We start from the raw sequence: 14937 nt of genomic DNA, 5'->3' as shown, positions 1-14937 counted from the left end.
TAGGGAAGTTTTTAATGATTGGTGTCTTAATGTATTTTTAATCACCTGTTGGAAGCCACCCAGAGTGGCTGGGGAAACCCAGCCAGATGGGCAGGGTATAAGCAATAAATTATTATTATTATTATTATTATTATTATTATTATTATTATTTATTTGCAATGGGTGATTGTGTTTAGCTTTCAGCGGGATTTATTCAGTACAGTACAGATTCTGAATCTTATTGCATTGGCGACATGAGGTTACATTTCCAGAGGCTGTGTCTAGCAGGAATGGCTGCAAACCCCACGTAGATGGGAAGTTCATGTGGGACTTTTGCCATTTGCTCATAGGCATGCTGAAGCCTGTGGATGATCATAAGGGGAGAATATTGTGTGTTGCTATTGCATGCTGCAACAGGCCCACATATATCTTGAATTTAGAGGGGTGTTGTAGATTTCAGAAAGGGCAGGTTTCTTCATTTTCCCTATTCTGTTGTCTTCTTGTTCCTCTGTTTTACCTTCAAATCTAGTCCTCCAGAAATTAAGATTTGACAAGGGGGGTTTCAGGTTTTAAATCCAGGAATTGGAGTGTTTTCCCTTCCCCACCAGTAGGATTGGTGCATTTCAGTGATTTGAGATAAGTGGTTTGTAGCTGGTTGACTGGTTAAAACCAAATAGTGCTCATCAATGGTTCTTCATCGTCCTGGAAAAAAGTGGCAAGCAAGGTGCCACAGGGTTCTGTCCTGGTCCTGGTGTTGTTCAACAAATTTATAAATGACTTGGATGAAGGGATTGTGGGGATGCCCATCAGATTTGCAGATGACACAAAACTGGGAAAGGTAGTTAATACCTCAGAAGACAGAGTCAGGATTCAAAATGACCTTAACAGGTTGGAGAACTGGACTTCAACAAACAACACAAATTTCAATAGAGACAGATGTAAGGTTCTGCACCTAGGCAGGAATAATCAGATGCACAAATAAAGGATGGGGAACACATGGCTTGCCAGTGGTACATGTGAAAAGGATCTAGGGATATTAGTAGACCACAAGCTTAACAGGAGTCAACACTGTGAAGCAGCAGCAGCAAAACAAAACAAATCAAAACCTAAAATAAAAAACAAAACACTAATGCTATTTTAGGCTGCAACAACAGAAGTATAGTGTCCAAATCCAGGGAAGTAATAAGGTAAAGGTAAAGGGACCCCTGACCATTAGGTCCAGTCGTGACCGACTCTGGGGTTGCGGCGCTCATCTCGCTTTATTGGCCAAGGAGGCCGGCGTACAGTTTCCAGGTCATGTGGCCAGCATGACTAAGCCGCTTCTGGCGAACCAGAGCAGCGCACGGAAACGCCGTTTACCTTCCCGCCGGAGCGGTACCTATTTATCTACTTGCACTTTGACGTGCTTTCGAACTGCTAGGTTGGCAGAAGCTGGGACCGAGCAACGGGAGCTCACCCCATTGTGGGGATTCAAACCGCCGACCTTCTGATCGGCAAGTCCTAGGCTCTGTGGTTTAACCCACAGCGCCACCTCTATCCCTAGGGAAGTAATAGTACCACGCTATTCAGACATGGTCACACCTGAGGTCCTGTGTCCAGATCTGGGCACCACAGTTTAAGAATGCTACTGACAAGCTGGAACATGTGCACAGGAGGGTGCCCAAGATGATGAAGTTCTTGACTAGAAGATCCTCAGGGTCCTTTTCAGCTCTACAGTTCTATGATTCTGTGATTCCTTTGTTCCTTCCAACTGCACCTGTCTCCCAGATAAGAACCATGGGGCTAGGCCTTCTCAGTGGTAGTCGCATTGAAGTTAATAGACATGACTAACATAGGTTCATTAATTTCGATGGGTCTTTCTTGAGTAGATTTTGGTTGGACACAACCCAATAAAAACCCGAGGGAGTGCATTCTTCTTTGGGGTGGGGGTTTCCTTCAAAAACTATAGTACTTTACAGCCTGGGCATTTTTAAACCAGGGATGTGGTTTAATCCATCTGTGGTCTTCTAAATGTTGTTTGACTCCAGATCCCATCAGCTCCAGCCAGCACAGCCAATGGTCAGGGATTCTGGGAGTTGTAGTCCAGCAACATCCAGCATATAACTGAGCTAAAGTGATATATGAATAGGCATGGATGGAATGTTAGGCATCCATATCCGACAGGTTTCACATTTCCATTAAATTTGTCTCAGTCTCATTGTAATAACACAGGGAAACAACTCTTCCATCTAGCCCTATCTTATAAAATGTATTTCCCCTTCTCCCTCCCTCTACCCACCCTTTCTTCCTGGTTTATAATTCATTACTGGCATAGTTGTGATCTATTTTACTCTTTATTATTTATGGCAGCTTTTATCTTCTTGGGATGATTTATAATTTAAATTGTCCATGCAAGACCTCGGGGAAAGCAAGGATTACTGTAAATCTAACAGATGTAAACAGGCAGTATGCATACAAACCAATTGCCAGGTTGACATCTCTCCCTTCTCCCCCCCCCCACCCGCTGCCACTGCCACAGAGCGAATGAACAAGTGTGTGTGCTGTATTTCAAAGAGGTTCTGGCTTCATGCATCCTTTGATACCTAAATGCAAAATATATGTGCCTCTTGCATATGTTCCAGCTATTTGCATTGACCAGAGACGGTCCCTATTTTCCTTGGACTTGTCTCTGTTTAATAAGGATGGATGAATGTCAATTTTGGTCCCCCCCCCCCATTTCTCATTTTCCCAATACTAAGTTCAGTTCTCCATAAACTATGTTTATTAGACCAGATTCACACTAAAATGTGGATGAACTTATTTTATGCATATATATTCGAATCTTGGAAGGGACCCCAAGGGTCATCTAGTCCAACTCCCTGCAATGCAGGAATCTCAGATAAAGCATCCATGATAGATGGCCATCAAACCTCTGCTTTAAAACCTCCAAGGAGGGAGACTGTTCCACTGTCGAACAGCTCTTACTGTCAGAAAATTTTTCCGTATGTTTAGTCAGAATCTCCTTTCTTGTAACTTGAAGTCATTGGTTCGAGGCCTACTTTCCAGAGCAGGAGAAAACAAGTTTGCTCCATCTTCCATGTGACAACCCTTTAGATGTTTGAAGATGGCTGGACCATAAAGGAAGCTGATCGCCAAAGAATTGATGCTTTTGAATTATGGTGCTGGAGGAGACTGCAAGAAGATCCAACCTCTCCATTCTGAAGGAAATCAGCCCTGAGTGCTCACTGGAAGGACAGATCGTGAAGCTGAGGCTCCAATACTTTGGCCACCTCATGAGAAGAGAAGACTCCCTGGAAAAGACCCTGATGCTGGGAAAGATGGAGGGCACAAGGAGAAGGGGACGACAGAGGACGAGATGGTTGGACAGTGTTCTCGAAGCTACCAGCATGAGTTTGACCAAACTGCGGGAGGCAGTGGAAGACAGGAATGCTCTGATTCATGGGGTTATGAAGAGTCAAACACAACTAGATGACTAAACAACAACAAAATCCTACCTCCTCTCCATCTCCTCTTTCCCAGGCTAAACATCCCCAACTCCTTTAGCCATTCCTCAAAAGGCTTGGTTTCCAGGCCCTTCATTATCTTGGTCGCTCTCCTTTGTACATGTTCCAGCTTGTCAACACCTTTCTTAAATTGTGGTGCCCAGAATTGGACACAGTATTCCAGGCGTGGTCTGACTAAGGCAGCATCGAGTGATCGTACTATTTCCCTTGATCTGGACAGTATACCTCTGTTGATGACAAGAGTCTCCTTGCAAGAGCTGTGACAAAAAATCTCCCACTTTCATTGTTGACCGGAATGCATAAAAGAAGGGTGATTAGCAAGCAGTAATGCTTGCCACACCATGGTGTTGTATTAGAGGAGGAGGAGTGTTATTTGTTAAGCTTGAGGGCCGCATTCCCTTCCGGACAAGCTTCTGGGGTCCACATACCAGGAGTCTGAGCAAGGCTCAGAGGCAAAAATGGACAGATCAGCAGATGCTAATGGGTTAGTTTCTACACACACTCAAGGCACTCTGGGACACGTTATGGCTGGAAAAACACTGGAAAAACACTGGAAGCAGGGCCAATGGAAGCCAGATGAAGAGGTCTGGAGGGCTGTATTTGGCCCCTGCGTCTGAGATTTCCCCACCCTGGCATTAGAGGACTCCCTTCCCAGCTTCTGATCTGCAATGCCTGGTTTTCACCTGCCATTTCCCTCTCCCCCCACCTTCTCAAGCACAATTTCTAAATGAGGACAGTTGCTTCCCTTTAAGGACGTACAAATAACTTGCCCTCACCTGTCAAGCGTGCTCCTTGTATTTTACTGGGCCCATTATGAACGCAATCTGTCTGTCGAGGATTTGCATACTTTCTTTCTTGAGAAGTAATGACAGCAATTTCTCTCCCTGCGCTCCCTTTCTGAGTGTCTCATTTAACGGCACCTGCGAAACCGACAGGCGCAGAGATGAGAAGTGAAAGAGAGCAGTTGATTAAATCATCATCAAGTCGGGCCTCCGAAAGTCAATCCTGCTTCCCGTCCGCAATGATATCCCTTTATCTTAAAGTAATGAGCTATGGCACTTCTGCATCGGGTAATGTGATAAGTTCTATTAGCATGTTCCATTTGCTTCGCAAGCAAGGGCAAGTCATCCCGGCAATCTCGTATCGCTGCAATCAAAGCAATTGGCTTCACAGGCAGAGAAGAAAGAAGCAAATGTTCAGGGTGATTTCTTACGGATCACAACACGGTTGGGGTGGGAGAAAAAAGCAGAAGGGCCTATGTGTTATTTTAACCCGTTACATGCATCCATTTTTATCTATCACCCCAGTGTATCATCCAGTACCACTAAATTCAGAACAGACATATGGAAGGACATAACATACACATGCATTGGGACGCAGGTGGTGCTGTGGGTTAAATCACAGATCCTATGGCTTGCCAATCAGAAGGTTGCCGGTTCGAATCCCCGTGACGGGGTGAGCTCCCGTTGCTCAGTCCCAGCTCCTGCCAACCTAGCAGTTCAAAAGCAGTCAAAGTGCAAGTAGATAAATAGGTACCTCTCTGGTGGGAAGGTAAATGACGTTTCTGTGCACTGCTCTGGTTTGCCAGAAGCAGCTTAGTCATGCTGGCCACATGACCTGGAAACTGTATGCCGGCCTCCTTGGCCAATAAAGCGAGATGAGCACTGCAACCCCAGTCGTCTGTGACTGGACCTAATGGTCAGGGGTCCCTTTACCTTTACCTAACACACACATGCACAAATTCAAATCATATTCAGGGCCAGATCTGACCTGGGGTAATCTGGGGCAAGCTTGACATGGATCCAAGCCCCAAACCAAGCCTTGCAAAGTCATGGGGTTGGAAGGGGTAAGGAGAAGGAGACATGCCTTCCCTTCCACCCACCTCCAGACTGTATGTTTACCCAGAGTTTTAAACCCTGGTTAAACATGCAGTTGGGAGAAGGAAAGGAGATATATCTCATTCTCCTCACCTACCATGAGACCACCCCCTATTTGACAGCCCCAGTTCACTCCAAATGGACTCAAACTGAGTGAGGTTGATGCAGAGCTGCTCCATCCGTATCCAGCCAAATCCCAAGTCTATCCAAATTGGCTCTATTTGGGATCTCAGATTTGGTCTGATCTGGTGCAAAGTCCCAGCAAAAATTATTGCATTCTGCTCCATAATGAAACCAATGTCATGTAGTAGTTAGAGTGTCAGGCTAAGAACTTGAGCTCCCTGGAGGAAATATAAGTTAAGGTGATGGTACATGGTCTCCATTTGCTTTAAAGGGGGATTAGGCATAGTAATGGAGGGAGAAATGACCAGTGGGTTGTAACGGATATAGAGTGTTGGACTTTGATCTGGGAGACCAAGGTTTGAATCCCCACTCAGCCCTGAAGGTCCCTGGGTGACTTTGGGCCAGTCACAATCTCTTAGCCTAACCTACCTCACAGGGTCTGGGTGGGGATGCAGTGAGGAGGAGGAGCTCCTTGGAAGGTAGAGGTGGTATATTAAATAAATAAATAAATAAATAAAATGCTTCCAGGATCAGAGGCAACATATCTTTGAATATCAATTACTGGAAGACAATAGCAGGAGAAGACTGTTGCATACAGGTCCCGCTTGTGGGCATCTCATTGGGGTTGTGGGAAAGAGGATGATGGACCAATTGGGCCTTTGACTATTACCATTTCTCTCCTGTCCACTTATTTGGCTCCACTGCATTTGCACCTCCGCTCAAAGATTCAAGACTTAAGTGGGGCAAACCCTGGTTTTATTTTTATTTTAATGATATTTTATTAACAATAAGAAAGATTATAAAGCAAACAATAACGAAACACAAAAGAGAATACATAAACACAAAAATACAAAAATACAAAAAATTCTCACAATTAACATAAAAACAAAAGGAAAAAGAAAAAAAAACAAAGAAAAAACAAAAATCCCTCTTTTTTCCCTCTCCTCTTTGATTAACTTATTTTCCTGACTTCCTCACGTCTCCCTTTTTTGTATTCCACTTTAAAAATTAGTTCATCAAGCTCATTAACTTCGAACCCTGGTTTTAGTTCCTGCACTTGGGTAATTTACTATCCCTTCTCCTCCCTTGACTCCCACCCCTTTCAAAAATGCATTATATCACATCCCCCCCCCAAAAAAAAAATGTTAGCCAAAATTGCATACCATAATTTTCCAGACATAGTAGGTATTCAGTCCTTGTAAACAGTGCCCGGGCAGAAATCCCTGAGATGTCCAGGAAAATCTGGGTGTATGGCAGCCCATGCCAGTAGTGTAGATTTTGGCTAATTTCATGAAAAATAGCTCAACTCATTTTATTTTTCCTTTGAGATTTCGGGAAGAAAGCTCAACAATTTTGGGCAACAAAAACAAAACAAAACAAAACAAAAAGCTCAACAGTCCGTATTTTCACTTTTTTGAAATATGGCGACCCTAGCCTACTAAAATGTTTATATTCAGAGAAATTCGCACTCAAATGCTGATGAAATTTCAAAAGGATTTTTTTAATATAATGCAAACTGATGTTGAAATGTGGAGAACTAAACAAGAAGAAACTAAAATTGACAGATTCACTTTTCTTTAGTGGGTAGTGTGCCATTTTGTTCACATAATCACAATGGCACTCTGAGCACAACAGGGACATGTTATATTTTCCTACCGCAAAGAATAACTATTCTGTGTTGTTTGATTCTGGATGGCGTAGATCCTGCTGTAACTCTGTCCCCGCTCTGGTCTTTGTCTGAGACACTGAAGATGTGATTTCCTTGCCATCAATTTTGATTTTAATTAATTTTTATAATGTTTTTAGAATGTTGCACTACTTTAGTGTTGTTAGCCGCCCTGAGCCCGGCTTCGGCTGGGGAGGACAGGATATAAATAAAATTTATTATTATTATTATTATTATTATTATTATTATTACATATAGCCTTCCTGGTCTAAACCACTCCTGCCTCCTGGAGACTGTTGTTTCTTCTCTCTCTCTCCCTATAAAGGAAAGAAATACGCGCAGATAATTGTCTCATTTTTGCATCTAAAAAGATAATACGGAAAACACATTATGAGAAGAAGATTATTCTAATTTACCTGTAAAAAGAAAACAGAGAGGTTTTTGCAGGAGGCAAAATATCTCAAAGGATGAAAGGCAGACACAATACTTGAGAATGTGAACATGTTTGAGTAAATGGAACCCTGTTTTACAAGTTGCATATGGCACTTCAGTTGTTTGGGGATTGTATGAACCCCTAAATGGGAGGAGGAAATGAAAGCTAACATACCATATTACCCAAATATAGGCCATCCCCAAATAAAGACCACACATAGGTTTCTTATAAGCCAGTTTCGAGGAGAAAACCGTAGTCTGCATTCAGGTCAATACGATACACATGCCATTTGCTTCTGAAACCAACTGTTGATCTGTTTGTGTGTGTCTGTTTGTGGTAACACTATGCACTTCTCATACCAAGGCTTACACACAAGAACACATTACCAAGGATCGGGGCAGAGGAAGGGGGTGCGGTGGGGGTGGACCACCCCTGGTGTCTTTGCTGAGGGAGATGACATTTGGTGTGCTGCCTGCCTGTGACTTCCAAGCCTACCCCGAGCCATCAGGGGAACGGGGGAGCTGCGCCACTTTGCCAGAAGCATTCCCCCCTTCCCCCTTTGTTTTGACAGCTGGGGGAGGCTTGGGAGTCGTGGGTGGGTGGCATGCTGAGTGTCTGCCATCGGCAGCTCACTCTGCCCCCATGGGCGGCTTGCTCTGCCCCAGCTGCAGGGTGCACGCACTGCTCTATGTACCCGATTGGCTATCCCGCAGTTGGGAGGGAACCCTCCGTGCCCCGCCCCCCTCCGGAGTGCACCCGCCATGGGCAGCACGGGCACATGCTCTGCCACTGCCAAGGATATGGGAAGGCATCATTTTCCATTTCATGCTGCATTCATTGCATGCATCACAGTTTCTTGTCTACTGCAATTTCTCTTCTGCCCTAAATGGCGTACTTCGCCTTACTGTCCACTACAGCAAAATTAAGTAATTCACATAATTCATCATGTAAGTTATACAGTGGTACCTCGGGTTACAGACGCATCAGGTTACAGACGCTTCAGGTTACAGACTCTGCTAACCCGGAAATAGTACCTCGGGTTAAGAACTTTGCTTCAGGATGAGAACAAAAATCGTGCTCCGGCGGTGCAGCGGCAGCAGGAGGCCCCATTAGCTAAAGTGGTGCTTCAAGTTAAGAGCAGTTTCAGGTTAAGACCAGACCTCCGGAACGAATTAAGTTCTTAACCTGAGGTACCACTGTATTGCTTTTACATTATTTTAAAATGATGCGGGTGGCGCTGTGGGTAAAAGCCTCAGCGCCTAGGGCTTGCCAATCGAAAGGTCGGCGGTTCGAATCCCCGCAGCGGGGTGCGCTCCCGCTGCTCGGTCCCAGCGCCTGCCAACCTAGCAGTTCGAAAGCACCCCCGGGTGCAAGTAGATAAATAGGGACCGCTTACTGGCGGGAAGGTAAACGGCGTTTCCGTGTGCTGCGCTGGCTCGCCAGATGCAGCTTTGTCACGCTGGCCACGTGACCCGGAAGTGTCTCCGGACAGCGCTGGCCCCCGGCCTCTTGAGTGAGATGGGCGCACCAACCCCAGAGTCTGTCAAGACTGGCCCGTACGGGCAGGGGTACCTTTACCTTTACCTTTACTATCCCACTAATTTCAATACAGAGGAAACACAATGCAGATGGGAGTTGGGGAGTAATCAGTTACTTCTCATTTGAGGACTGAAAGCAACAACAGCAGCAAATACTGATCTTATTCCTGGGATTTATTTCCATCCCTGACATGGGACAAATCGTTCTAGTTCAGAAGTTTATTGTTATAGCCGGAGGCCGTGACAGGCTTGTAGCAATAGTGTTAATAAAATAATACAGAGCTTACATCCATGATGTAAGAGAGGGACAAGTGGCATTCAGCTACCCAAAATTGAGCAATAACAGGCCTGAGATTCTCTTAGATGTCCAGGGCTGCCTGCCCACTACACTGACTGGCTCAGCATATGTCTACCCTATGCCAACACGGGGTAAATAAACCTTTGTGTCAGGAATGAGCCAGCTCCTAGCAAAGGTTTGCAGCCATCTTCAGAAAGCAGCCAGGAACAGGGAGGCTTAGATGTTAGTCAGGCAGGGGAGAGCCAGCAGCTGCAGACTTCCTGACTGCTTTCAGCTACTGATAAGGCAGTAGCTGAGAGCAGGCTAGAACACAGCCAAAGCTCGCAGGAAGACAAAAAGGCACGGACAGACTCAGAGACAGCCTATAGGAACAGGAAGAGGTTGGAGCTGATCCAATAAGTCCAAAGGGTCGGCAAATGGGAGGGCTGCTAGACAGGAAGCAAAACAAGAAACGTAAGGGTCGTAAGTTCAATATCTTCTGTCGACGCTGGAAGGAGTCTTCAGAAGGGTCATCATGAGTAAAGATACCGGAGGCTTTGTTAGAGCCATCCAGAGCTATCTCTTTGTGTTTGCAATAAATCCTCCTTTTTAATTACCTACGCTTACTGTGTTATCAGGCTGGGAACCTTAACTCCTGACACTTTGCAATTTCTGCTCCTGTGCCTTTTTTTTCATCCAAATTCTCCAACATCTCATATTGCAGTCTTTCCTCTCCCTTCTGCGTTCATTCAGCCTGCAAGTACTCCTCTCCCAGTGGTTTAAAAGCTAGAAGTGTATTTGCTCTTGCAAAATTGTCCCAGGAATTGGGCTGACAGTTCAAAAATACATCTCTGTAGCTTCAGTGTTTGTGAAACTGCAGGCCACAGACTGCACCGTGCCTTAGCTTTGTGTGGATGCATGTGCAATAGGGACGAAACGCATCCATCCCTTTCCACTACCCCTAAGAGATTTAACTGCTGGAGTCTGGGGAGGGAAGCTGAACCCTGAAGTATGACAACTCTAGCAGCTCATATGAAACATCTTAACAAGGCATCCTCCAAAGGCAGATGCAGACAGGGGTAATAGTGACTAGGGAAGAGTGAATCTGTCAGTTTTAGTTTTTCAATTTCTCATTCCCTGCCCATCTTAAGTTCAATTACAGTCGTCCCTTGGAAGTTGAATTGAATCCATTCCAGAAGTCCGTTCACCTTCCATAACCCAAGTGTGGCTTCTGATTGGCTGCAGGAAGCTCCTGCAGAAGCTGCAGAAGCCCCATTGGACATTTGGCTTCCAAAAGAACATTCTGAAACCAGAACAGTCACTTTTGGGTTTCAATCATTTGGGAAACATTTGAGAACTAGGCTGTTTGAAAACCAAGGTATGACTGTATATATTTGGCAAAACTGGCTAATATAGTCACAGCTTTGCGACACTTGCACTGTAGACTTGAAACACTATTATACCACTGTAATCACCATGGCTTCCCCCTAAAGCATTCTAGGAACTTTAGTTTGGTTAAGACTGCTGTTAGCTGTTAGGAGACTCCTGTTCTCTTCACAGTGCTACAATTCCCAGAGTTTCTTAAGAAGAGTGATTTGTTGTTAATCCACTCTGGGGATTGTAACCCCTTGAGGGGACATGGGAGTCTCCTAACAACTCTCAGCACCCTTAACAAATTACAGTACCCAGGATTCTTTGGGGGAAGTCTTGACTGTTTAATGTGGTATGATGCTGACTGCTTTAAATGTATGGTGCATATGGGGTCTAAAACACTGGTGAAATGGTTCGGCTGTTCTCCTTGTCAGATGGGCTAGCCAGGCTGATATGCTAGCAAGCCTCAAAGCTGTAAAGGACTCTTTCCCAAAGGAGGACCATTCATTCCACCACTCATGCTGGTGTGTTCCTTGCCTGCGTCTGTTTTCATCTGTAAGGTAATTCCCTGCTTCCCCCTTTAGAAGCAACGATCTAATTGTGCAGCTAAAATCTAATCTTTGCCCTTTTCCTAAGCTGTCAGCTCGTCATTGCCAGATAGATGACTGAGAATATTGTTAGTAGCAAGGAGAGCATTAGATGAGGTCTGTGGGGGGCTTCCCCCTCCAGTTCCTTCAGATTTCTTAGAGCGGGAGAGAGAGGTGCATTACAATTCCCGATCTGAGCTGCGGAAGGTTTTAGGTGTCAATGATAAATGGATTTGAAATATGAAAGTGCGTTTTCTTTTTCTTTTTCTGTTTCCCTTGCAATAGCCATTGAACGATGCACCCACCTGGTGTCATTGTAAAACAACAATGCTACGCTCTGTAAATGTCACCTTCTGCTCCAAACTGTGGGTAGGCTTATATGTTAACTTCTCTTTAATGTTGGAAGCCAGCATCTGTTCAGGGTATGCATGAATGTGCCTTAAACTGGTTCAAAGAGTTGGTCCATCCGCTGGTGGCTGTAATAAGGTATCTTGCTTCCCTGCTTGGAAGATGGAGAGATACAGGTGGGGACATGGCTGGAATGGAGCCCACTGCAGAAAGCTGTGAGAGTACCATTCATTGGTCCACCTACTTTTGCCTTTCACCCTACCCAATATTAGCATGTGGCCCTCAGAAAATTTACCACAAGGGACTGTGACACTTAGGCTGGAAAAAGGTCCCCCAAGCCTCTTTTATATGGAATTCCTGAAGAGGACTTAAGAGGTCATACGATTTTTGTTGTTGTTGTTGTTTAGTCGTTTAGTTGTGTCTGACTCTTCATGACCCCATGGACTAGAGCATGCCAGGCACTCCTGTCTTCCACTGCCTCCCCCAGTTTCATCAAATTCATGTTGGTAGTTTCAAGAACATTGTCCAACCATCTTGTTCTCTGTCGTTTCCTTCTCCTTGGGCCCTCAATCTTTCCCAACATCAGGGGCTTTTCCGGGGAGTCTTCTCTTCTCATGCGGTGGCCAAAGTATTGGAGCTTCAGCTTCAGGATCTGTCCTTCCAGTAAGCACTCAATCTTCTTGCAGTCCATGGGATTCTCAAGAGTCTCCTCCAGCACCATAATTCAAAAGCATCAATTCTTTGGCGATCAGCCTTCTTTATGGTCCAGCTCTCACTTCCATACATCACTACTGGGAAAACCATAGCTTTAACTATACAGATTTTTGTAGCCATCTATAAATATTTGAAGACTTGTCCTATAGATGATGAGTCAAACTTAGTTTTCTGTTGCTGCAGAGTTGTGGGCCTCTTTAAAAAGTCAAAGTTTCCTCCTAAGAATTCTGGGAACTATAGTCTGCTAAGGATGCTGAGCAGTTATTTTTTTCTAGAAAAGTAGGTGCTGGTACTCATCATGAAGTTTGTTACAGTAAGTGTCACACATTTTGACAACAAAAAACAAAAGTGCCGGTACTGTGTACCCTTGAGTACACCCTGAAAAAAAAAGGATTGATGCTGAGAAATTTGAGGTGAACCCTGTTCCCCATTCCCTGGGACGTGGGATTAACAAACAAAGCAAAACACAACCATCCTTTGAAATTTTGACTTCTCTGAATTGTGTGATGCAGTTCTCCAACAAAACAATGTTGCAACAATGCATATATTAAGGTAAACATCTTTCCCTCCCAAAAAAGCACATTACTAAGAAATGTGCATACAAAAATGGGCTTATTTGGAGAAATTTGCATCAAAACACTGATGAATTCTTAGGAGGATTTAAACAAAAGCAACACTCAAATTGCTGCAGAAATATGGAGAGGTGACTTTATGATTAGGGGAAATGAGAAACCAAGAGAATCAAAATGGGCAGATCCTTTTATCCCTTATGTAACTGTGCCCATATATAGCCTTGCTGTTGGAGTGAAGTGACTCTTCACAGCTGTGGGTTTTCTCTGTCTCATTGTGCCTCCTCATTCTTATCAACACTTTTTTTCCAGAGATGCCTGGCTGTGTGTTCAGGGCTCCCAGCGTTTCCTCCAGGAGCCTGGCCGGGTGAACATTCGGAGCTGTTTGCCGAGTGTGTTTATTGCCTCTGCATAATTTATGAGCTGGAGGGTCTTTTCTGACCATCGTTCATCTCTGCCAGGCACTGGCATGGCAGGCTCTGGAGGACTGAGCTGTAAATTGGATGGCCCGATCACGCTGAGAGAACCGGCAAAGTCCTTGGGTCAGTGTGGGAATTTACTGCCACAAATGGAACTTGTTTTCACACTGAGCCATGTGAGCTGTAGCCTGGTTGGACTTTCCTTGGCAAACCCCTATGGCTTGGCGAAGCCATGAAGCTGTCAGTCAACAGGCAAGACGAGAGGCTGGATATTCTCTCCTCTTTTGCTCTCCTCCTTTTTTTTTTTAATCGGCTTGGCACCTGTACTGCTTCCATAATGGATATCAGTCAGTCTCGGTCTTTCACCATATGCTTAGCTCTAGAGACAAGGTGCTGCTGGGTATAGCGGTAATGATTTGATGGAGGAATTAAGTGGACCTTGAAATTAGAACTGGACTGTCAGAAGAGGCAGGGAAGTTTAATACATTGGCAATGGAAATGATGGTTCCCGGGGATTGCATTGCTGCTAGCGCACTCTCTGCAGCATCACCGCAGTGCAGGAAAACATTGTCCTGGAAAATTCAGATGGTGTTGATTAGTTTCACAGTGAGATGTAATGAGTTGTGGGATGGGCAGGTGGCAGAAGAGAGAGCGAGAGATGCTCTTTTTCCCCAAGTAAGCCTACTACGCTCAATGCACAAACACGTAAATGGGAATGAAATGATACACCAACATGATGCGACCGGTATAGCTCTTTGACGGACCCTAGCTCAGTAGCAGAAAACGTGCATTGCAAGCAGTAGTTTCCTGGTTCAATCCCTGGCATCTGCAGGCAGGGCTGGGGAAGTCTGAACCACAGTCAGTGTAGACTAAGGGTGGGGAATGTGTGCTCCCTCCATGTTGTTGAACACCAGCCCCCACCAGCCACAGTCAGCATTGCCAATGGTCAGTGCTGGTGGAAGATGGAATTCAACAACATCTCGGTGGCTACAGGTTCCCCATCCCTGATGTAAACAACATTTGTCTGGATGGATTAAGAGTGCAGTGTGGTATAAGATAGCTTCCTTTGTCCCTATGGCATGGCTGGAGTCTCATACTTGCCGCAATATGGCAGCCACTTCCTAGAATTGTTGTTATTTTCTAGCCCATTTTTCATGGTCTGTGCAATGCGTGGGCCCAGATACTTTTTTCAGCCCTGTGGAAAAGCTTCGTATGTATTTTCAGAACTCTCTAGACCTTGGAATTAACATACAATTTTTTGTGCATTCTTCTTCTTCTTCTTTTTATAAAAAAACCCACAACCCTAATGTTTTCCTTTTCCTTTCTATTACAGTGTGACAGCGATAGTGATCAAGAAGAAAAGGTAAAGACAGACTTCCAATGCATGCTCCTGATGTGTTGTTTCTGATGTGTTTCAGGATCTGTTTCCATCTTCTCTCTAGCTAATGAGGAAGCACATTTTGATGTGGTCTACACCTTATGGCTGCATTCAGATGTCCCTTCATCCTGCCTTCCCAGTGTTTCCTTACTTAT

At 44.8% G+C, this 14937-nt stretch overlaps 1 protein-coding gene and 1 long non-coding RNA gene across 6 annotated transcripts in view; one reads left to right on the top strand and one right to left on the bottom strand.

Annotated features, from left to right (window-relative positions):
• Positions 1–14937, top strand: part of AUTS2 (activator of transcription and developmental regulator AUTS2) — a 685027-nt gene that overhangs the window by 441485 nt on the left and 228605 nt on the right. For all 5 annotated transcript variants that reach the window (XM_079955418.1, XM_079955419.1, XM_079955417.1 and 2 more), the window contains one exon: positions 14738–14767. In XM_079955418.1, the coding sequence (XP_079811544.1) occupies positions 14738–14767 (30 nt within the window). The remainder of the gene's footprint in view (positions 1–14737; positions 14768–14937) is intronic.
• Positions 167–7241, bottom strand: LOC307203586. The gene is made up of 3 exons (XR_013833308.1): positions 7139–7241; positions 4259–4402; positions 167–681 (listed from the first exon to the last, which is right to left on the bottom strand). It is a non-coding gene; the product is annotated as an uncharacterized lncRNA (long non-coding RNA).

This window comes from Podarcis cretensis (genome assembly GCF_951804945.1).
Source record: "Podarcis cretensis genome assembly, chromosome: 15".
Taxonomy (NCBI): Eukaryota; Metazoa; Chordata; class Lepidosauria; order Squamata; family Lacertidae; genus Podarcis; species Podarcis cretensis.
The sequence above is the reverse complement of the archived record's forward strand: the minus strand, read 5'-3'. Positions and strand labels throughout refer to the sequence as shown.